The sequence below is a fragment of the Halichoerus grypus genome, chromosome 8, assembly GCF_964656455.1.
Source record: "Halichoerus grypus chromosome 8, mHalGry1.hap1.1, whole genome shotgun sequence".
NCBI lineage: Eukaryota > Metazoa > Chordata > Mammalia > Carnivora > Phocidae > Halichoerus > Halichoerus grypus.
This window is the reverse complement of record NC_135719.1, coordinates 11,823,295-11,847,838: the sequence shown is the minus strand read 5'-3', so window position 1 is coordinate 11,847,838 and position 24,544 is coordinate 11,823,295. Positions and strand designations below refer to the sequence as shown.

General features: G+C 39.8%; 1 protein-coding gene across 6 annotated transcripts in view; it reads right to left on the bottom strand.

Moving 5' to 3' along the window:
* The window catches only part of CHD2 (chromodomain helicase DNA binding protein 2), a 117,132-nt gene that overhangs the window by 30,737 nt on the left and 61,851 nt on the right, over window positions 1-24,544 (bottom strand). For all 6 annotated transcript variants that reach the window (XM_078078927.1, XM_036069765.2, XM_078078929.1 and 3 more), the window contains 12 exons: window positions 23,642-23,830; window positions 20,106-20,268; window positions 19,641-19,793; window positions 17,385-17,456; window positions 14,106-14,255; window positions 13,214-13,362; window positions 12,091-12,187; window positions 11,564-11,656; window positions 8,132-8,302; window positions 7,005-7,180; window positions 2,768-2,809; window positions 1,387-1,526 (listed from right to left, as the gene is read on the bottom strand). In XM_078078927.1, the coding sequence (XP_077935053.1) occupies window positions 1,387-1,526; window positions 2,768-2,809; window positions 7,005-7,180; window positions 8,132-8,302; window positions 11,564-11,656; window positions 12,091-12,187; window positions 13,214-13,362; window positions 14,106-14,255; window positions 17,385-17,456; window positions 19,641-19,793; window positions 20,106-20,268; window positions 23,642-23,830 (1,595 nt within the window). The remainder of the gene's footprint in view (window positions 1-1,386; window positions 1,527-2,767; window positions 2,810-7,004; window positions 7,181-8,131; window positions 8,303-11,563; window positions 11,657-12,090; window positions 12,188-13,213; window positions 13,363-14,105; window positions 14,256-17,384; window positions 17,457-19,640; window positions 19,794-20,105; window positions 20,269-23,641; window positions 23,831-24,544) is intronic.

The window sequence follows — 24,544 nt, the reverse complement described above, 5'->3', positions numbered from 1 at the left end:
TTCCATCTGAGGGGCGCCTGGGGGCTCAATCGGTTAAGTGTCTGCCTTCAGCTCAGGGTCCTGGGATCAAGTCTCGCATCAGGCTCCCTGCTCAGCCGGAGTCTGCTTCTCCCTCTCCTGCTCCCCCTCCCCCTGCTCATGTGCTCGCGCTCTCTCTCTCAAATGAAGAATCTTAAAAATAATAATAATAATAATCGGAATCTGAATTAGAAATGCCATCCTGGATCCAGAGTACACTAAACACCAGTTCATGGCAAATACAGGTAAGGGCAACGAGTTACGCAATGGCAGGAGGAAGCAATCAGCCAGATCCAGAACACGCATCAAAAAAAGAGGGATGTGGGAGGCAGGCGACTGTTACAAGGAACTATCTCCAAAATATATTGTGAGATGGAAACAGCAAGGTGCTTCTAGAAGACGGTGCCTGCTGCATTTTTTGTAATACAAACTTTCTCATTTCTAGAAAGATAAAAGAAATAGGGATACCAGTTTTTCAATCTGGAACCATGTGAATGTGTAATTTATTCACAACAATTAAAATGAAAAATGAAACCATGGTACACTTCAAGCTGACTCTTGGCTGTATCCTGAGTGCTATATAAAAGCATGTATTCGGACCACTGTCCAAACCACGTCAATTTCTTTTACAAAAAAGGAAAATACAACCAATGAAAGTTTTGACTATACTTAAGACACTTTTAAATTCTACTACCTTCAATAATATCATTAAAAAGAAAATCGAAAGCACAAATACTTCTTTCCTGGTATTAGTGAACACCACATTAAGCACTTCTTGTGAATGCAATTAGCCAGGAATCACCCAAACCCTCTGAGGCAGACCCTGTTATTCCCCTCTGCAAATCAGACCACTGTGAGGGTATAACCTGTCCAGCCCAATTATAACAAATTCTAGTGCCATGAAAATCTCACTGTAACAAAAATGTTTACAATATTCACATCCAATGTTTTATTTATTCCAATTAATTCCCTAAATCCTTTAAGTTTGCCTAACACAATCCGTATTTGTATATCCAGGATAACTAGTGATGCTTGTGATCTAATGTCCTCATTTGCAGTCAAAATACAGATGTATCCACTCAATTTGCCCACTCGGGTCTTTACATCATTCAAACCAATCTAAGGTTTCTGTAGCAACATCAGAAGAAACCATTCTCGTTGCTCATCACTCTCCATTCTCCACCTTCTGCAAATCAACTTCGTTTGTGAGTTCTTTGATGATCTTACAACACTGAGCTCACATAAAGGCAGGTCAGAATGCACACCTCAAGGATTAGGGATGCATGGGATAGAAGTCTGTTCTTCAAAAACAAAGCCCCTTAGCAGCACAATTCCCAGTCCACATGTGCCAGGTTTGGGAGAACTTACCCTCGCTGGCATTTTCCTTCAGCTGCTCTTCATACTCCTGCATCGCTGACACACAGCTGTTGTGAATCAGTTCCCCCAGGCGTTTCAGATCTGCTACAGACTTATCCACCAGCTCAGCATCGCGTGCTATGCACTCCAGCCTGGGGAAGGTCAAATACGGGGACACATTAATGCCCTGTGCCCACTTTTCTAATGTCCCACGAGATACCACAGGTCTCATATAAGCTTGCTCCTGCAAAGACAGTCTTCTTAACTTTACTGATCATTCCAAGTGTCCAACAAGAAGCCTCCAACAGTGACTGAGGGCTAACTCATTCATTTTCCATCATCAAGAACTGTGCTTTGGAATAGTCCACAGAGTAATTTCAAAGAACAGAGCGGAAAGGAGTCGGCTTTCCTTACTAACTAGATGGGTTGCCTGACGATGGCAGCAAATGTGCCAAGACTGTCTGCACTCCTCTGCTCCTTTCATTCACTACAATATTCCTAGAAGCAAAGTACTTACTTCTACAATATGTTTCACTGATCTCATATGGAGCATGCAAACACATTAATGTCTAAAAATCAGTCTGCCAGAAGGGGCCAGATGAACTTTTCCACACCCTGGTGCTTTTTATGGTCACTGGCTCACAGGCAAGCATTCCATCCTGGGTGGCCAGCAACAACCCTGGAAAGGTGCACCTGACTTCTTTGGCCTCACTGTTACTACTGCTACCCATCACTGCTTCCTCTCCAAATGGAGAGGCAAACACACAGGCTGTAATCTTCCTCCACTCCAGAAGTTTATCAGGAAGAAGAGAAAGGCATCTGCTATTTCCTTCAAGTCAGTACTATTATTCACACGACATATTGCTGATTCTGGACAAAGCAAAGTACTGAACTAGTTGACATAGTCTTTTGTTAAAATCCAACTTCTGAGTTCATTTCCTGAATGCTTGTAAGACAGGGCAGCCAACCCTTTAGTAGTTACTGCTGGCAAGGTGTTAAAAAGTTACTTGCATTTAATCCTCATGACACTCTACTAAGAAGCAGAAAGTTATAAAATCACAGATTTACTAAATAAGGACTAGGATGCAAATACTAAATAGGTGCATTCTTCCAAATGGAATTATCTGAACATCTCTTCTGGAAATTATTTCTCCGTATTACAGTTTTGCATATACTTGCTTCATGTTCCTCAAGCAAAATCTCTGTATAGATGGTCATTTTTGTCATCCCTCCCCGAAAGGACATGTACAATAACACAATATATAAATATTTGTAAAAGAATGTTTCCAGGACAAAAAAACATTCCCAGCATTAGTATTAAGTGGAAAACAGTACCAAAAAAAAAAAGGCCACTACATAATAAAAATGAAAAACAGGTGGATAAGGAGCTTACCGTTCAAGAGGGAGACCGAACTTCTTATATGCCTTGATGAACCTGAGAATATGATCAATAAAACACATTAAAAAACAGACGCTTTAGCTCTGTTACTGCAAACATATCCCGTGGTGAAATATGCCACACACACTGTGTCCAAACAGACTGAGCCCAAACCACGCCACGAAATAAAAGAACGCTGAATGTCTTTGAAACTGGTCCACTTAAAATAATGAGTGCTAAAGATGCAGTCAAATTAAAGATCAATGTTATTCTCAGTGAATGATCAAGAAAATGTTAAGGGACTTTAACAGAGAACAGTGACCTAAATCTAGTATTACCCTTTTAGAAGGTACAAGTTCATGGAGTTCAACACGTAATAAATGATTCAACCACAACTCCTGTGATAAGACCCCAATATGGTTAACTGCTCTATTCAGTTACTGTTACTACCGATTCCCTACCGTAGTATTTATTATTTTCTGGTCCATGACACAACTATAAGATTTTTAAGACTGCCTCAATACTTTTGGGAATAAGGCAAAGTAAAATAAGTATGTGATTTAAAACTTCTTAGACAAAACTATTTTGGAAACTCTGCTGACTCCTCCTGCCCGACCTTGTCTCCAAACAAAAATCCAATCAATCCTACCACAAGTCTCTACCTTATACTACACGCCAGCCATGTCATCCGCTACATCACAGTCATCACCGTAATGAGCCACATTACTAAAATCATCTGGTTAGGTAACAGTGTAAGGCAAGATACTATGGGGAGATAAATGGAAACAGAGAACATAGCAATTAAAGAAAAAGGGGACAGGAATGAGGAGGCCCTTAGCTGAGAAACAATACTAAAGGAACAGCACGAACACAAGGATTAGGGAAGTATTACATGGGAAAGTGAACGTGAAGCTTATTCCTCAACTCCACATTTCTCCTTCTTAATATATACTGAAATAAAATTTTATGTGTGAAATAGTAAGATATTTGGGAATTAGTTTGAAATAATACTAGGAGGGAGAAGCATTCCTGGAATGGTGGAGTAAGAACCTCTGAAAATCTGATCCTCCATAAAAGCAACAAGAACACTATCAAAATATTGTCAAGATGGACTTTGTTAGAATGAAATTAACCAAAGGCTTGCAACCATCTAAGGAGCGTTTACTCAAGCAAATGGCTGGATCTCAGCAGGAACTGAAAGCTCTCTGGCATTTTAACTTGCTCCTCTCTCCATGCTCCACGACAGCCTTGAAACCAACACCTTTCAACTACAGTGGTCGTCCAAAGCAGCAGCAGAACACGTCTAGAGCTACCCTAAAGCTCTTTTCCACAAGAACAGTGCTATTTGACCTGACAACACCCTAAGAAGCTCCATTCTCAGGCTTGCTTTGCTTGACCTCTCTGTGAGAACTACTGTCCATAGTTCATTGGTGAAACAATTAGAAGCAAAGGTTTAAGACCACAGCTGCTTCAGGCAACATTACCAGGTTGGGGTAAGAACATGATGACCAAAACCTGAAAAGGGAAAACTGATGGGAATGTCCACAGGGAGCTTTGAAAAGCTGACATGTTCCTGAGAATCTATAAAATCACACATGAGCAAGGCTATGTGAGGAAAAGACCTACCTGAGAGGTTGTTCATCTCTCACCTCCAGCTGGCCCAGGGCTCTGCGCAAGCAAGAACTGAAGGGTAAGGCAGAGCCGTACAACATGCCCCCGATATACACACGGAGCCCTTCAGCGAAGGCTGGTAGACTTATTGGCTCAAGGCACTTAAGGAAATCTCTGTCCAACCATTAGCTAATGGCTAAGCTAGATGAGCAGAGACTTGAAACCACATGACAAAGACTAGTTTCACTAGTCTTAAGTCTTAAGAAAGTTACTTAATGAACAAAAAGCAAACAGCAAACACAACAAACTCTGGCTGTCATGGGAAATTTGATTTCCACACTTGCCACATTATATTACTTACAATGTCCAGTTTTCATCAAAAAATTATGGAAAACACAAAAACAAAAAAGGCCCATATACAGGGAAAAAAAAAGCAATCAATGAAAATGGTCCCTGAGGAACTCCAGAAGTTGAACTTAAAAACTGGACTTCCAAAACAAAGAAGAAATTAAGACATTCCCAAATAAACAAAAATAAAGAATTTGCTGCTACCAGACTTGCCCTAAAAGAAATACTAAAGAGTCCTTCAGGCAGAAATCAAAGTACACCAAACAGTAACTCAAATCCACACAAAGAAGTAAGAGCCTCACTAAGAGTAACTGAATAAATATAGAGGCAGCATAAATGTATTTGTTTGTAAGTCTTTTCTTCTGATTTTTTAAAAACTGCATAAAGCAGTAATTATAAAACTGTGTTGACAGGCTTATAAAGGGTAAAGATATAACTTCTGTGACAATAGTAACACAGAAGAGGGGAGAGGAATGAAGTTATACTGGAGTAAAATTTTAATATACCACTGGAATTAAGTTGATGATAATCCAAACTAAACAATTCCAAGTTAAGGTACTAATTATAATCTCCAAGGCAACCACTAGAAAAATAACTTCGAGAATATAGTAAAAGAAACTATACAGGAGAATAATAAGAAACACAAAGAAAAACAAGGGAATTAAAATGGTATATTAAAAAATACTTATATAACACAAAAGATGGTAGTAATGGGGGAATAAAGGAACAAAAAAGACAAGACAAAGGAAATAGCAAAATGCAGACATAAATTCTATTTTATCAGTAATTACATGAAATGTAAATGTGATTAAAGACTCCAATCAAAAGGAAGAGACTGACAGAATAGATTTTTAAAAAATAACAGAACTATATATTTTAAGAAACACAAGCTAGATTCAAAGAAAGGCATACTGAAGTGAAAAAGACAATGTGCATACAATACCCAAAGGAGAGCTGAAGTGGCTATATTAATATCAGATTTTTAAAAATGAACTTTAGGACAAAAATTATTTCTAGAGACAAAAAAGGATATTTTATGAGGATAAAGGGCCAATCCATCAGAAGACCTATCAACTATAAAATGCATGCACCTAAAAACAGCCCTAAAATACATGAAGCAAAAACTGACCAAAGCAGAGGGAGGACTAGATGATATAACAATAACAGGTAGAGACTTCAACACCCCATTTTCAATAATGGCTAGAACCACCAGGCAGAAGATCAATAAGGAAATGGAAGACTCAGATAACCCAGAATCAAACAAACATCTGTAGAACACTGTGTCCACCTACAGCAGAATACACATTCTTTTCAAAATAATACTGAGGGTAGGAGGCGTGAGGACGTTACATACAAGACTGACTACAAATTTAAAATGGTTAGGATGATAACATGGTAAGTATGGGGGGTATATACCCTATTCTTTCAATGTTTGTATATATTCACACTTTTCCATAATAAATTAAAGAAAGAAGAAAATAATAATTATAAGATTTAGGGGACAATAAAGACTTCATGATTTAAAGTACATTGACCTAGAGGACTATCTGATACAATTATAGTATGGATTGGATCATAAAGCTACCTTCATACTATTTTCTTCAGCCTAAAATATAAAATATCATGCAAAGTGGTTGGAAAAATGGCTTGGAAGCAACAATTTTAGATCTTTTTGGAAGGCGATGTGTGTGAATTAAATACCAACAAATGCGCAGTAAGTACAGACATAGATATCTAAAATCAATTACAGGTGGAAAAAAGGCTGCAGAACAGTATGCCGGGTGTACTACTAATAAACCAAACCACCACCAAACTGGTATCAGTACTAACACTGACAGGAACTGAACTGGGGAGACGAGGAATGAAGGCAGGGTTTATCCATTTTTTATATTCATACTCTTTCTTTTATATACATAGACACGTGTGTGTCTCTATGTATGTTTTCATGTATGTATTCCTATTCGTCAATAAAAACAAGTAAGGAAGGCTCAGCCCAAGTCTGCCTCCAACTGTCTCTTTTGCCTTGGCTGGACTTTCTTTGTGAAAATGCTCAGAGTAACCAGAGAACAGGAAGAAAACAAGAAGAGCTGAGCAAATGACGAGAGAGTGCTCAAGCGAGGAAAACCCTAGAGGGCAGAAACTTCTGGAGACTTGGGGCATGACTCTGGCCCCTGCCTTCTTTGCAGGTACCAGCCTCTGCCCGCCCTGTCTTCAATGTCAGGAATGCCATCGACCCACAGCGCACAGCATACCCTCCACACGCACCCCAGACAGAGAGCAGAGCCCCACCAACCTGCGTATCTCTGCGTCGGTAAAGCCCTCGACGAGGTCCTTCCGCACGCTGCGGGGGCGCCCTCTGCGCTTTGGCTTCTTGTCATCATCAGAGTCATCTGTCTCGCTCTCAGACGCAGAGGATCTCTGCGCCTGCCTCTTAGACTCAGTGTCAGAGTCACTGTCATTTGTCTGAGCCTGAAAAGGCAAAGTCACATTGCAGCAAGTGCCAGGTGCAAGAGGGAAAAGGACTAATTCAGCCCATCTTAACTCTTTCACACTTGGGAACTTTTCATCATATCAAAGTCCATTTTCCTTTAAGAAAATAAGGAGGCAGGTGTAATGTAAAAGGAAGACCTGCTTGGCACAGTCACCTTTCCGGAGACATACTGCGACGTAATGACAAATGAAGTAGAATAAAAATATTTGAATTGTAGGTTCGTGTTTACTTCCTTAGGTAAGTTACCCCTTTGTGACTTTGTTTTCCGTTTGTAAAATGGGGATAACTACCTATTACTTGGGTTTGCATGACGATTAAGTGAGTCAATAGGTGTAACAGCACAACTGTGCCTGGCACACAATTAGCGCTCAATCAATACTGGCTGCTATTAGCTAATACTGATTTGCTATGGTCTTGGACAAATCTATGTCCAACACACTGGGTGATAAAACTTACTCTACCTGCTTCAGTGTTGCAAAAATCAAATTAGATCATGTTTATAACGGTTCTTTATAAGCTGTGAAGTGTATGTTCTTTGTTTACAGTTATATAATCTCTTACAGTAAGTATTTAAACCAGTGCCACAAACAAATACTTACAGGCAAAAAGAGGTTGGCTCTGAAAGTCAAAGGCACTGTGAGTTAGAACCAAATCTTTAGGATTACTGGTTCTGATCTCAACAGCAAACTGCAAATGTCTGCCAAACTCAAATCCCAGCCGTCTACCTCACCCAGAGCCAATTTACAAAGATCAAATGTCCCACAGGTGTACGCAGGGGCACGCCAGTTTCCCATCTCCCTCCACTGGTTTCGCTGTAACTGCCTCCCATCCCCAGGCAACAACGCCAAGCCTCTTCCTTGAATAACTAGCACTTCTGTAGCCTTTACAACAGAAGAGGTCCCTTCTTATCTTTCATCTCACTCGATCACCTTTTTGGTGGAACTCCGAATTCGAGGCAGCATGTAAATTTCTTCCAGCTCCTTCTGACGCTCTTCCTCCTCAACTTTTTTCCTTTGCTCCTCCGGAATGATCTCATCCCAGTCCTTGTGAGGACGCTCTTCCAGCTCTTCTTCGTCTTCCATTGTCGCAAAGTTGGCAACCTTGGAACATGGACAACTCATTGTCTGACATGTCCCTATTTCCCAAACACTGCCTGCAAAAACACCAACTCACCCAGCATTTTTAATCTAAGACACTATGCGTAATATCAGAACTCCTGTGATATTATACAATCAGATAATCAATTTTCTGCTAATCTCTCCCTTATCCTCCCCCCAAATCATCTTGCCAAACCCTCAAGTTCATCAGAAATATTACCGAGAATTAGGGAAACAGATATAAAGTTATAAACTGTCTTACAAGTTTTACGGAAAGACTTATTAAATCCTACACATTTTCTAATAAATATGATACTAATTGGAAAATTTAGATTTACTTAGATTTACCAATCCATTATGAAGTTACAGTTCCAAATTATAAATTGCTACTAAATAGCACTCATTTGAAACCATGCATAATTCAAAGCCCTAGCAATCACTAGCCAACTACCTACCTTATTCATTTTTATCAGAAGTACAGAAACTAAAGGTATGTAATGATTTCATATACTCCAAAGTACAATGTTAGAAATGAAAATGAGAATTTAAAATGCAAAAAATTCAAACAAACCTAGAAGAACACTCCATTTATGACATACCAAATATTTAATATCTGGCATCAATTTGTACTGAGAAGATATACATATCCCAGAAGGAAAACCATCTAAGTGTATGTATTTCAAAGACTCAGCTGTGGTTACACAGACACATCTACCAGCTCTGGCCGGCCTATGACCAGTGGTGGGCAGGCCCCAGGCATGGGCTCCACATCCTTTTTATTCCTTCCCACCTAGTCTTTAAGGCTACAATCAAGCACAAAAGAGCTTTTGGAGGTTCCATTCCTCAAAGTCATTTGGAATGGACAGTGAAGTCAGAAGTTTATGACTTTTGGCCACAATTAATTCTAACTTCCACCACAGATACCGTGATCTTCACGATCAGATTTTTTAAAATTGCAAGACAAAGACAAGTGTTAATTTCTTAGACTGAAAACTTAACATTTTTTGTTTTATAAAATGAATCATTTGACCAATCTCTTAAATTAAGTACTATCGGTAATTACTTTAGATCTGACTTTTAAAACAGCCAGACGAAAATTACATAAATGATGTAAATATATACATTAGTGGTTCACGCAGTTGGGAAATGAACTTTTCCGAGGGTGCAGAATGGTTAAGGGCCACATTAATCAGGCCAGACCACCTGTCTAGGATGTAATCACAACTCCACATATGTGTAACCTTAAGAATCTACTTAGCCTGTCTGTGCCTCAGTTTCCTTATCTATAAGTGAAGAAAATAATATCTGATTCATCCTACGGTTGTAACAGGGCTTGACACACACAGTAAGAGATACAAGTATCAGTTATGATTACTTAAGAAAATTATAATCTTAAATTATCTCAAAAAAAAGCTTTGCATGTTTCCAACATGTTAAATTAGGGTTTTAAAAAAAGAGAAAGGAAAAAAAAGAAAGTGTTAGTGGAAAAAACAAAGTCAATTCAGTTGAAGCACTCCAGAAATAAAAGAGCCCCTAGGTAGGCAGACTCCTACTATTAATTAAATCACCTGACCAGGTGCTAAAATGTAACAGCCAAAAGAGCTTTAGCAAGGCAAAAGTCACCAGCTGACCACTTTTGATTAACCTGTTAATACGCAGAAATTTTTATACCTAAGTCATCATATAATATTCTAACTAAAACATTATCATGAGGATTACTTCTCTTTAAAAGGGAGCAATGGGTGGCTCAGTCGGCTAAGTGTCTACCTTCAGCTCAGGTCAGGATCCCAGGGTCCTGGGACGGAGCCCAGAATCCGGCTCCCTGCTCAGCAGGGAGCCTGCTTCTCCCTCTGTCCCTCTCCAACTCACTCTTTCTCTCTCTCTCTAATATATATAAAATCTTTTAAAAAAATAAAAGGGAGCAATAGTCCTAGAAGCGGAGTCCAGTTGAAACAGTAATAATTTACCCTTAACCTCAAAACACACTGACTCTGATCCTAGAGCTCTCCGGTCTATTTAGTTCCTTCTGTGTTCTTCCTCTGAGACAACTTCTACTTGTGGCCAACACTGAATCTCATCACACAATACTGCTTCCTTCCAAACACCTCACCATGTCTCCCTCAATCCTACAGAATCTACTGAACTTAACCATCACTGGAACTTTCAGGTATCTCCTGCTTCTCTAACCGGTATGGAACGAACCCATGCCAATTCTTTCAACCATATTCTCACATGAGATTGGGAAACCTTTGCCACTTTGACTCTCCTTAGTCTCCCAAGCCCATCTTCCACTTTGGGACCACGAAATGATCAGTCCCTCTGACCTCAAGTACTTGCTGGAGAAAATCATAGGACCCTGCTGACCAGCTCCAATGTGAAGTCTTACCTTCCAAATACAGCTCACTCTGTATCAAGTTCCTCCTTCCTGGCACCACCTGTGGCTGTCCCAAATCATTTCTACTTATTTACTGGGAATTACAGTCACAAAGGAAGGAATCCCACCTCTTCTCTCCCCTCCTAGTCCCTGAAGTGTACTTTCCTTTTTCTTTCGAAGGCCAACTGCGCCACCTGTGTTTTTTATTACATCCCTTCCAGTCTCTTCTAAGACAATGTACTATCACATTTTCCTTCTTTCCTTAGAACCTTCGATCTCTCCCTATTCTCAAGCTCTTTCCTCAACCTGGAGACATTATAACGTCTTTCAAAACCCTCGCCTTGGCTCTTCCATCCTCATAAATCACCTTCGCTGTTCTCTTTATGAGCTTTTAAATTAACTCCACACTCAGTGCTGCCACCTCCTCTTCATCTGGTGCCCAGCTTCTGCATTTAATTTTCTATCAGATACTTAAAAAAAAAAAACCATCACCAAGTCATCAAGAGCTTTCTGTCACCTTGTGTTTTATATATTTGACCTCTCTTTGTCACCTGATTCTATCAATGTCTCTCCCATAACACATTCCACACTTCCCAGAGCTCCACACTATCTGGGTCTCCACCTATCCCACGGATGCATATTCTTCCCTCTTCACTGACTTTTCCTCTGTCCACTGACTCTGGGCAGAACCGACCACGTCAGCCATTACCTCCATGCGGAAGACTGAATGTACACTCACAACGCGCCTGGAACTCCGGAGGAGAAAGAAAGGAGTCAAGTTACGTAAAGGAAAAAGTAGAGCGCCTTGCACAGAGAAGTACTCACAGACATTAGTTATTATTAGTTAATAAATCAATGCTGAGGACTCCCTCCCACAATAATTTCCATACCTTAAACTGTGACAGAAGCTCATCTGTTGCACTCGTTGACACTTCGTTCTCTCTGGTTTCAGCCAAGCGCAAAATTTCATCTATGTCCATTTCCTAAGGGACACGAACAATACAATATGGTAAACAGTCAAGTTATCAGTATGGACTGAAAACACTTGGTGCAAATAAACCAAATCTCCTTCCTGGGATCCCATTTACCGTTACAGTATTCCGATTTATATCCTGTACCTCTAATGTCTCAAACTATTATTTATACAAATGACAAGGTGAACTTCAGAGATTACATGAAATACAATTGGAATTAAAAAGACTAAGGACAGAATCCTCACATGTTTTTCTCTTTCCTATTCTATTTAGTAAGAGCTTTGAGCTCTATAATAATAAAAAAAAAAAAAAAAAACAAACTATATCTTTCAAATAATTACTATTCTTTAAAAAAGCCTCTAACAGATTCAAAATCTTCTTCCAGAAAAATTAAGACTCTCACAAATACTTGTCAAAAAAGTTTTTTACTCATTGTTAATTACCTGAGGCTCTGACTCCTCCCCTTCCAGTTCTTTGAAGAGATCCTCTGCTCCAAATTTCAAAATAGCTGTCAGCTCTTCTTTATTAAAAGGATTTGAGCTGTAGAAGTAAAATGTAGTTGTAATCTCTCAGGAATGTCAAATAACCACCATGAAGTTCTACTATAAAATAGCTACCCTTCATAAAGGGGTGAAATTACTGGTGAAAATATAAATTCTGCCAAGAAAAATGATCTCTCAAAGATTTTTTTTTTTTTTTTTATCCCCAGGATGAGTCTGTGATGGTAAACCTAACCCAGCAGAAGACTAGAAAATGAATTATTTTCCTGATGGCTCATCTATTACATGATTAAGCAAGAAACTTAATTAGCAACATGAAAGAAGAGAGTTCTTTGCTCTTTGCCTTTTGACTCAGGAAGTTATCATTCACCAAGAATTTTCAACCTTCTCATCTCTGGTCTAAAATAAAAGAACTAAGCTTTTTCCACTTAGGTTACTCTTGAATGGAAGATTATCTGAAAACATTCTATTTAGGGAAGGCTCATTTGATTTCCACCTGGGACGCAAGCTGCAAGACGGCCACAGAAGACGCTGAACAATCTGGTCAAAATGTGAACTCAGTCAGAGAAATAGCTGTGCTTCTAAATAAAGTCAATTGAAACTTGACTATTTTCCTTCTACACCCTTCTGTTTTCAATAGGAAGAGTAACAATCTCCACACAAACATTTTTACCAATTATAAGAAACCAGCTGCCAACTCCATCTGGCAGACTCTTACTACTGACACGTTCAAGGCAACCCTGCGCTGGGATGAAAGCCTAATGGAGGACACACGGTGATCACTGCTGCTGCGTCATACGTCACAGAGCCAAAAGCAAAAGGCAAGAGAGAAGGGCAAGAAAGACAGAGGGAGAGCACATGAGCATAGGGCTGATAGGCAAAAAAGAAAAAACAGGGAAAACCGATAAAATGAAAATTACATCTTCTCGTGGTCTTGGCTTGGCCTCTTCTAGGTAATTAATAGGTAACGTCAATTATAGAGAATCCTATTAGAAGGATGAATTCTATCAAATGCTGATGTAAAATCACAGTTTGGCTCTGACCACCTCCTCCACCTGGAACTTACTTGGACCTCCCCGAGTTGTTTTCCAGAACCGTCCGGCCAGTGGTATCCATGCGCTGAATCACCAGATGGTCCAATACCATCTTCTTTTTGGCCCGTTCGATGATCTCCTCCTCCACAGTCCCCTTTGTAACCAAGCGGTAAATATTTACCTATAGAAAAAGAAAATGTTATGTTTATACCTAATCACCAAAAAAAAAAAAAACTACCTCTGTCTAAAACCAAGAGAAGAAATAAAAAAGACTTATTCTCTTCTACCAGAAATGCCTGTAAGCCATTCATCCAAAAAGACAGCTTAACTAGATCCAATATTTTTACTGTAAGAGGTTATAATCTTAAATAAAACTGCCTCTAAAAAACTATTTCAGCCTATTCTAATGATAAAAATCTTGTTAAAGAACAATCAGTTTCACTGATGGAAAGTTTCACCAAAACCAAACCTTTGGCCGAGTATGAAACTTAGGAGTTACCCAATACTAGAGCAGACTTTAAGATTCGCACGTGAAGGAAACACACATGTATTTCCCCAACATAGCTCAGAGCTACGTGTATAATAAAAGTAGACCACCCTGAACAATGATAGATTAACAACTTATCCACATTAAAATAGAGAAACATTCCAGTTCTGAATCTATTCATCATCGCTCTTTCTTGGAGTAAACCTGAAAGCCACTGGTGACATAATCTTCAAACAGGAAAAGAGAACAGTTCCCTACTAAGTTCATCTTAGCCCCAAAGACACCTTCTCTGTACTAGTTAACAGAAAGGCATCTACCCTTGGGGAAATGAAAGCAAAACAGGAAAAAAGCATTTTACAAACAGCCTGAAAAGGCTAAATAACACACCCCCTCTTCCGCCTCCCCCAAACCATGTCCAGATGTCTCTCTCCACCAACCTGCTTCTTCTGACCAATTCTATGGGCTCGGGCTTGTGCCTGCAAGTCGTTCTGGGGGTTCCAGTCAGAGTCAAAGATGACAACTGTGTCCGCCGAAGCCAGATTGATTCCCAGGCCACCAGCCCTTGTCGAGAGCAGGAAACAGAAGTCCTGTACACAATGCAATATACTACTTTATGCAGTGGCCTTCTCAGAAACAGTTTCATAGTCCAATAAGCCCTTATACCTGGAAACCCCTGCAGGTGTGAAGAAAAGTGAGATATGATGGACAAACTTTATGGAGGCTACAAGAATGCTAGGGATTTGATGGTAGAGTGAATTTTCATTTCATTAAGCTGAAAGAGTCAGTGCAGGGAACTAAGAAGTAAAGCTGATTCCGATAAGTCAACCAGAACAGAAGAATTAGTGTTCTCTCCTGGCTAAAACTAGTGTTACAAGCAATTAACAAAATCCAGAAAAACTTAATTAGCAAGGGGATCATTCCAGCAAGTTGCCTACACACTCATTCTCTGCGTAAAGGTAGATTACACCACATAAGGTAGTCGGTATAAGCAAGGATACTTTATTGTTAGATGGGTGAGAAACACAACAACACTGCACCAACAGATCACGTGCTGGGACTGCTGAGAAGCACAGGGTCCTCGATCAGCACAGCACATGCACAAAGAAAACCAGAGCACGTGTGGCTGAAGACCCACGTGCGGGAAAGATTCATATTCTGGGGTGTCCACAGCAATGACAGGGACTGAGCAGGCATGGTGCACCTGCCTGCATCTGAGAGCTCAGAAGTACGGGGCAGGAGGCAGAAAATAAATTACCCAAAGAAAAGAAAGCCACAGAGATTTCTATTTTTAGGGTATGTCAAAGGCTGACACCCTTTTGGCACACAAATGATACTCAAAAGCTGGTAGTTCTGAGTTGTATTTTGATCAATGGGTGTATTTAATATACACAGACACAATGAAAAGCTCTTCACATTCTAACTACACTCACCAGCATCCTGCCACAGAAATAAAAATGGAGAGAATGGTCTCAGAAGAACTTTAAACAAATGCTGAGGCCCATATACTCTGTGATCCTTGGTAGAGATACCAAGTGCCATCACACTCTAATTTACAGAAGCCTACAAAGAAATAGTGGACACCTGAGAATGAGATACCTAAATCAAGTAAAATCTGGGGTCTGAATAATCATATAAACAATTTTCACTGTCATTCCTTTTTTTTTTTTTAAGATTTATTTATTGGGGGGGGGCAGAGGGAGATGGATGAGCTGAGGGAAATGCTGAGCACGGAGCCCAACATGGGGGTCGATCCCAGGACCCTGAGATCACGACCTGAGCTGAAACCAAGAGTCGGATGCTCAACCGACTGAGCCACCCAGGCACCCCTTCACTGTCACTCTTTACCAAAGATAATGTGACTTATAAGATGTTATTTGTGTCTATTATCAAATTGAAAACAAACTCAATGAAACACAATGCTGCTAAGGGGGAGATGGAAATATTCATCACAAATAAAATGAATATAAACTGCTTTGGGAAATCTAGCAAAGTGTATCAAAAACCTTTTTTAAATGCTTGTACACTCTTAACACACAACAAGAAGTAAGTCATTAGGTTTAATTACTGGGTTAAATAAATAATGTTACAAGCATGAGAAAACATTAGAAACTAAAATTTTTTTTAAATCTTTAATGACATGGGAAAAATGCTCACAGAATTTTGAATAAAAAAATGACAACAAAACTATTTGCAGAATGATCCCAGATAAATAATCAGTTTCATCTATTATGAATGGAAACACACCGAATGATGTGAACAACAAAAGTTGTCTCTGGGATGGGAGATGGGGAGGGGAGCTGTGCAATTTTTCTTCTTTGTACTCTTCACTATCTTCTAAATTTTCTCATTGTGCATATAATATTTCCCCCAATGATAAAGTATTTAATTTTTCTTAATAGAAAAGGCTCAGATGTGCAGAATAATGGTAGAGAACCTGTATTCTATAAATAGCCATGGGGTGGAGAATTGAGAATTATAAAGAAAAGGCAGCTTTAATAATGTTTCTCTGAGAAAGAGCAATATGAAACATTCATACTATTTTTTTAACTAAGAGTAGGGAACACAAAACCAGTTTGAATAAATACTAAATAATAAAACTAGCTAGCATTTACTGAGTGCTCACTATGTACCAGGCAATGAGCCTAGTGCTTGCTGGGTGCTGGTCACTGCATTTAATCCCCACAGCAGATACTGGAATTATCATGATGTTACAGGAGGAAATGGAGGAGAAAAAGAAGGGACGGGAATTAGAGGGTGAGCAGTCTTCAGTTAATTCAATTCCTTTTCTCCTGAACTATTCAGAGCCTCAGTTCTGTCCAGATTCACACCCAAAGCTCCGCAAGGAGAAATAACATTTTAGGCTAAAGAAGCCAGAATGCTATAGTCTAACTGGGACCACATGCATTTCTAGAGGCAGAAGACATTACCATTTTGGAGTAACACAGAGTTTTTAAAGCCCTACAGAAAGCAGAATATGAGGTCTGGTCTGTCTATACGAAGTAGTGGCCCAGGCTTCAGAAGCGCTCATGTTCTCCCCAAAACACTAGTTCTCCTTCTGGCTCTCTCCACTGCAACCTTCACCCGCACACAGAGCTGCAGCATTATGTCCGTGGAACATCATCTCCCCCACTTCTCTCACATCCCACAGCATTTCACAGCTTCCTATACACAAACTACAATGTTACCATGGTTTCTCACTTTTCCTAAGCACCCCTTCTATATGTGCCTTAAAATCACTTTAGAATGCAAATCCAAGCTGGACAACAGAACTTAAGCTGTATCAATCGTACCAGCAATCCACACATCTGAGCCATGGCCAATGTACTTTTCAAGCCTCAGTCACCAAAAAAATACAGATCAGAACCTTCTGTCATACATACATGTCAAAATTAATCCTACTGGCCAGCCTTCCCGACTCTTGCCTTGCTGCTCTCCCAGGCCCAGAAATTTGGTATCTGGAAGCCACTAGAGAACACTCACAGTTGCTATTAGAACTACTCTGTCACTAATCCAGACCAGGGCAGATAAACAAGCATGCATATGCTTTTCTGGAATAACAAACAACAAAATTAAGAGGCATCTTTTATTTTAGTGATCTCTCATTTCCTTCCCAAAGCAGGTGAACTGTTTCTGAAACGAAATACATTAAGCCAGAAAGGCTTTCCCCTGGACAGAGAGCCCACGCTGCCCAAATAATAAAGCCATGCATGGTGTACCTCAGACCCATCTGCATTGAAGTGGTCCAGTGCCTGTTTTCGGATTTCTCCCTTGATGGAACCATCCAGACGCTGTAAAAATAGACCACAAGAAAATCATAAGGTAGGACGATCAGCTATACTCAGAAGAGAACACCAGACTTGCAACCTTTATCACTCCAACACCCACTTAGCAAAAATAACCAGAATGTACTGGCAACATGCTGTCAAGGGACTGTGCTTAAGCAGCATATCCTACTTGTCCAAGCTCTCCTGTTACAAACTCAAGGTCAGAAGCTTCTGACTCAGAGGGCTATCTAGGTTTATCCAAGGATCAGAATGACTGCTAGGACCTGTAATGAGAAAGATGGCAACCCCCACTGTGCTCAGAAACGATGTTTGCTTCTATATCCGTAGGGACTGGAGAGATTAGGTCACCGTACCACTGCTCACCTAATTAGCTCATGCAGAAAATGATCCTTCTTAACTAGTATGACTACAAGTTGCACAGTTATTAAGTGCTACACAAATCAAAAAATCATTTACATAATTTTGTTTGGAAACATTTTGCCATAACATTGTATTAAAATTAAGTTGATCATATATTCCAGCCTTTCCAAAAATTACACTCTGAAATCAGAGCGAAGTGTTTAAGTAACCAAAATGCATATTTAAGAAAGCCTCTGGCATTTACTAGTTCTTTTATTAGAGTTATGTGTCAGTTCTAGGTCCCAAACAACGTCACCATGGAAAACCACATGTCAAATAAATACTTGAGAATTATTACCTGTATGCTATACATACAAAGTGCTTATTTCTTACTCTTTAAAATCATTTTCACATGTCTTCCCCTTACAATCACATCTGGAGATGAACAAAATACCTCATTTTACACAAGGCAAATCTGACCCAAGAGGTGATGTCAGCTGCCGAGTGATGGGTGAGTGGCTGGGGACATATCTGTAGAAGGACCTACCTCTCCCCAGCTCAGGTCTCTGCTGTTCAGGCCCACCTGAACACAGTCAAATCACACCAGGGAACCCCCTTTCTTCTTTCTACCAACTCTACTCAGAGCCTCAACCCAAAGATATGTTTAAATGGCAGTTAATAGCCTATATTTGATATGAGAAAACCCAAATGCCTTCCTTTTAATATTCCCATTAATAGAAGATAGCAGACATGACAGACCCGAGTGGACTCCAGCCAAATATTCCCTACAGAGAAAAGCAATGCATTTTTACTTTACTTGACATCAAATGATTAGCTTGACCTGAAAGCTCGCAGAGATCCGATGCACTGAGAGACAACAGTCTTTTTGCAGTGTGCTTGGTTTTTCTTTTGTTTTTGTTTTTATTCCTAAAATAACCACAGTATCAAACCATATTCTAAGACAGCTGCTGAAAGACCACATAAGGTATTTTGGATAGGACAATAACTTTCAGGGCATTTTTAAAAGACAATCTGTTATTGAGCTTAAAGCTTGGCCTTCTTAGGAGAGAATCACTGACCCCAGTTTCTTCAATAACAGGATAATTCGTAAGTTGGTTGAACAGTCCAACCAAAGAAAAAATATTAAGTCAATCTTAAAAATCAAAGCACTACAAAAATGTTATGCCCAAAGTCAAGAAAAATAGCATGCACATCCATAAATAGATCAGAGAGAAATTTCACACAGTCTAACACCCAGAAAAAAATATTGTGTTGAAGAAACTCATTTCCCCCTTATCTTTTCTTCTTATCTTGTAGGCGACAACTGAGTGAAGATGAAAATCCCCAGTAACAATCCTACAGAGAAGAGGGGGCCACCACCACCTGCTTCAGGGACCAGCAAGCCTTCACGTGCACGGCTCTGCTGAGTTCCCAGCCTCACAGCCAGGGTCAGCTTCCCCCTGGTGTGAACGCACAGAACTATCGCCTCTCTTTCTTCCTAGGATTTGGGCTTCTGGAATTAGGTCCACACCTCCTTCCTCGCTACTCTTACCCCAGAGTTGGAGCTGGAAGACATCATCTAACACCCTTTCTCTTGTCTGCTTTTCCTCTATTACCCATCTCCTTACTGCCCCCCAACCCGAAAAACAGAATGACCTCCCATGACCACTTTCATTATAGGGCAGCTTAAAGGTATGGAAGTAAACATAAAGACCCGTCTGGAACCTTCGTCTCAATTTGTTTCCAACTAGAAAATCTGTCTCCTAATTTTAGGATAATTTAGCAAGCAAAGCATACAACCTGGTGGGAGGGAAGCAGAGAGGGACTCCAATCGCTGAGCATCCTTACCTGGAAAGGATAGTGCTTGATCGTCAGGTACTCAGCCAGGATGTCCAACATTCTGACCATCTGGGAGAAGATAAGGACTCTGTTGCCCCTTTCTCGAAGTCTTGTCAACAGTTTATCTAATAGAATCAGCTTCCCACTGCTCCTGATCAGGGACTAGAGATTGAAAAGACATTCCAATCATCACACTCAAACCCATACTTCAATCTGCCCTTAACTGCTAAGAGTTCCTAGCTTGACAATCTTCCTTCAGCTTGGTGAAGCCGCCTGCAGTCCGGCTGACAATTCCTGAAATGCTCTTTACCTCGCATCTGTGACATTAGACTTCCCGTATTTTTCCTAGTGAACTACCCTCACCAATTTTCAAAGCTTCTTCTGATGCTCCTTGAAGAGTCATCAGAGGAGGAAAGAGCTTCTACCGACATTGGAGGATTTGAGAACGTAATTATAAACAAGGTGGCCACGTACCAGGAGAACCTCCTGCCCATTCTCTCGCTCGTTCTCCTCGGGGGGCTTGATCAGGTAGCAGTGGTTACAGCACTTTTTCAACTCCATCACAATATTCAGGAAACCAGACGTGCTGCCTCTTGTCCCTTTGGCAAGAGCCTTGTAATTCCTGGTCAGAATCCATCTGCAAATCAAAATAATGATGTTCTTCAATTAGAAGAAACAGAGAATCAGAGGCCTCAGAAGACTGTGAGAGAGAGCAGTGCTACTGGAAGCACAAAAACGAGAACATAAAAGACATGAGACCATTAAGAAGGCATGGAGGGATGTGGTATTCTGCACCTCCTGCCACCTGTCTGGGTCTGCTACATCTTTGGTCTGATTCAGAATGTTAACCACAGGGTAAACACTGCTCTACTGGGCATTTCGACCTGAGCACAGAAAACTGAAAGGAAATAACAACAGTGAAACATATATATACACACATACGCACACGTGTCAAATAAGGACGGTTATTGAAGCACTCTTTCTCACATCATACAAACGGAAGAAAGCTACCTAACAGGAGGAGACTAGTTAAATTAGGATTACGATCAGATGGAAGCTATGTACCCATTTACAAATTGTTGTGAAAGGGCATTTTACACGATAAAATGCTCATGGTAACTGTGTTTTATATCCAAATTTTAAAAAAGGGAAGGAGAAATACGTATGTATATCCACATGTAAGCTTTAACCATACACTATAAAATATTAAAAGTGCTTTTCTTTTTTTTAAAGATTTTATTTATTTGACAGAGAAAGACACAGCAAGAGAGGGAACACAAGCAGGGCGAGTAGGAGAGGGAGAAGCAGGACGCTTAACGACTGAGCCACCCAGGCGCCCCTAAAAGTACTTTTTTTCCTGAGCAATGGAATTTCTTTACACTGTTAGCAATCCCACTTTCAGGACTCTACCTCAAAGTAGAATGCTCAAGGATTTTCACTGAAGCCCTACTTCTAAGAGTAAAGTATTTGAAACAATCTAAATGTCCACCACTAGGGGGCTGCGCTGAATAAACTATGCTACAGATCCACAATGGAATACTACACAGTTGTAAAAAGAAAAGAGGAATAGCTTTATAATCTACTGTGGAGTGTTTTTCAATCATTAAGTGAAAAATGTAAGGTACAGAAAAATGTATATGGTATGCTGTCGATGTAGGAAGGAGGGAGACAGCAAAAAAGTTAAAATGCATTTGCTTGTGTTTTAAAAATTAAAAAATAAAGGAAAGGTAGACATTAAGAATTTTAAAACTGGTAATTATTATTACCTCGGGTAAAGAGGGACTAGAATGAAGGGGACAAGGAAATAAACTACGTATCTTTGAACACAGCAGGCTCTGTAGCTTTGCCTTTGGGAACTCTACAAATATTACAAATAATTATGAAGCAAAATTAAGCAAAGCCAACTTTAAAAAAAAAAAAAAAACTAAATGAAATAAATAACCCATTGTATCTAGCTGGCAGCCTAACCATAAGTAAGAAAAACTATCTCAAAGTACTTTAAGACTCATCCATTTCTAATGGAATATACCTTTAAAAACAAAAAAATACCATTAAAAATTTTTGCCCTTCCTCTGTTTTTGTTATTCACATTGCTGATGGTAATCCAGGCACTATTACTACTAAGACTGTGTGTGTGGTGTTAAACAGGCTGGTGCCGTTAAGAAGTGGAATTTCTGGTATGGGTATAAGACCATTAAGGTCAAATAAAATCTCTCAGTTAAAAAAATCATGATGTATTTCTTATCTTTAAAAACAAATTTCCTAAAACAAATAAAAATAAAAACAAACAAATTTCCTAATTCTGTCCACTGAAAAAGCCTGTCAACGATGTCCAGTGCGGCTGCAGTCACAGCTCCCGTGCCCATTCTGAGGTCTCCAAATTCCACTTTCCAATAAAACAGTACACAGAGCTTGTTGGATATATGGCTGACTCCCGCTGTGGAGCAGGAAACAAGATGAATGTGAACATTTTATTCCAGAAAGCAAAAAGCTCTGAGCTACAACTAGGATTATGTCAAAAGGACTCCAAACTAACTTGAATGAGCTCCTCCTGGCTAAAAATGGAGCCATTAGACCAGGAGTATAAAAGAATAACTGTCACAGAATAAAACATGAATATGCTTATCGATGAATTTAAAATCATACCAAAACAAATCTCACTGGTCAAAACTTTTGAAGAAGGGTCAATATAACCTATTATTTCTTTTAAAGATGTAAAAACGCCAACACGAATGGACCTTAAGCATATTATGCTGAGTGAGATAAGTCAGACAGAAAAAAACAAGTACCATATGATGTCATTAATATGTGGAATCCGAACAAGCCAAACTCAAAAAAACAGAATGTAAAATAGTGGTTACCTAGAAATGGGGGAATGGGACAGATGTTGTTTAAGGGTACGAACCTGCAATTAGTAAATAATCCCTAGAGATCTAATGCACCGCATATAGACAACAGTATCTGCTAAGAGACTGGAACTCAAACGTTCCAACCATTAAAAAGAAAGGGTCATTATGTCATGTGATAGAGGTGCTTAACTATCGCTACAACGGCAACCATCTCATTACATATCAATGTATCAAAGTAACGTGTTGTACATCTTAAATTTACACATTATATGTCAAATATATTTCAGTTTAAAAAATAATAGAGGCAGGGCGCCTGGGTAGCTCAGTCTGTTAAGCGTCTGCCTTCGGCTCAGTCATGATCCCGGGGTCCTGGGATCAAGTGCTGCATTGGGCTCCTTGCTCAGCAGGGAGCCTGCTTCTCCCTCTCTGCCTGCTGCTTGTGCTCTCTCTCCCGGCTTATGCGTGCGCTCGTGCTCTCTCTCACACAAATAAATAAATAAAATCTAAAAAAAAAAAGAAAGAAAAGAAAAAAAACGAAAGCACATTCTATACCACCCCCGTCCCAAACCCAGCTTTCTGCCTATCATAACCTAACCAAGCCCACAACCTGCCCAGGCCACGTGGAGTGCCAAAAAGGAGAGCGTCTCCCCCTTGCAGCACAGAGCTGAGCACTTTTCCTTCTCAATTCCCACAGTGCCCTGCATATGCCTTGGTTATTAAACAACACTGTATTGACCCCTTGTCTCTACTCTGTCTTCCCTCTTAAGCAACACTTCTGGCAGGAACACATTGCACTCATCTTCATACTCCCAGTATGTAGCAGGATGCCTACCACACTGCAGAATCTTAATAAATGATTCAGTGAATAGCAGAGAAGAAACAGATGAATGAGTGAAATATGCCTGTTTGTTGGAGGGGGATTAGCACTAACTAACATTACTTCAGACCACCTACAGAATGAAAAGTGCTAAAGTGCTATGCAAATTCTCACCCAAATAAAAAAGCAAGAACAATAAAACTTCCTCTTTCTAACCATGAATATACTGCTACTCACATCTGTGTTCAGGCATCACTGAAAAAAGCAGTTTGTCAACTGTGTACCTCATGGCTTCCTTGTACAGATGCTAATCCTAGTGTGGCGTGACCCAGCCCGTAGCTTACTTGTAATACTGCTTCTGCAGAGCCGACATCTCCACCCTGAGGATCTGTTCCACTTTGGCAGGAAGGGATTTCTCCACGTCCTTTTTAACCCTCCGGAGGAGGAAGGGCTCCAGCACCTTATGGAGACTCTGGTAGCCATTCTCCCTCCCTTTCCCGTGGTCCTCTTCAAAATCTTCCCAGAATTCAAACCTGGAAATAAAACAAGACAGCATTTGTTACAGAAGCAACCAGGAAGGGGGGAAAAAAGCATTTTTCAAACTAAAATTTCAATTAACTAAATGGAAAAAAACAAATCTGAGGGAAAAAAAAAAAGTCTCTTCCCTATAAGGAAACGTAAATTTTACCAGTCGCTAGCTCATGGACACAAGAGAGGGGTAAACAAAAAGGGAAGGGAAAACCAACTGAATCAATCCCATCTGTCTACAGTGTGATAACATTAGGTTTCCAATGCTCAGACTGGGTCTAGAGTTCACAAGACATTTCAGTATAATATGCAATGAGTATATAAGCATAGATAAGTTATTGTCATGAAACATTCTGCAGAAAAATTAATAAGTTATCTTTAATAAGCTGCAATTTCTTGGGAAAACAAATTCAGAGGTAAGAGAATAACTAGTGGCAATATTACAGCTGTCACCGCGTAAAGGTGAAAGTTTGTTACACAATTTCCATCAATAATCTTCACTGTTCCTAAATGAAGAAATGGATTATAATGACAGTCAACAAGACTATGGCCCCCAAATAAAAATAACAATACAAGTGATAACAATTTAACAGTATTAGAACTTGGGGACACAAATTTTACTAATAAATTTAAAAACCTGTCACCGTAGTAATTCTGCCTCAATTCTATAGATAAAAGTTTCTCATGTTTAAATCTTAATTCAATCATCTCTGACTCAC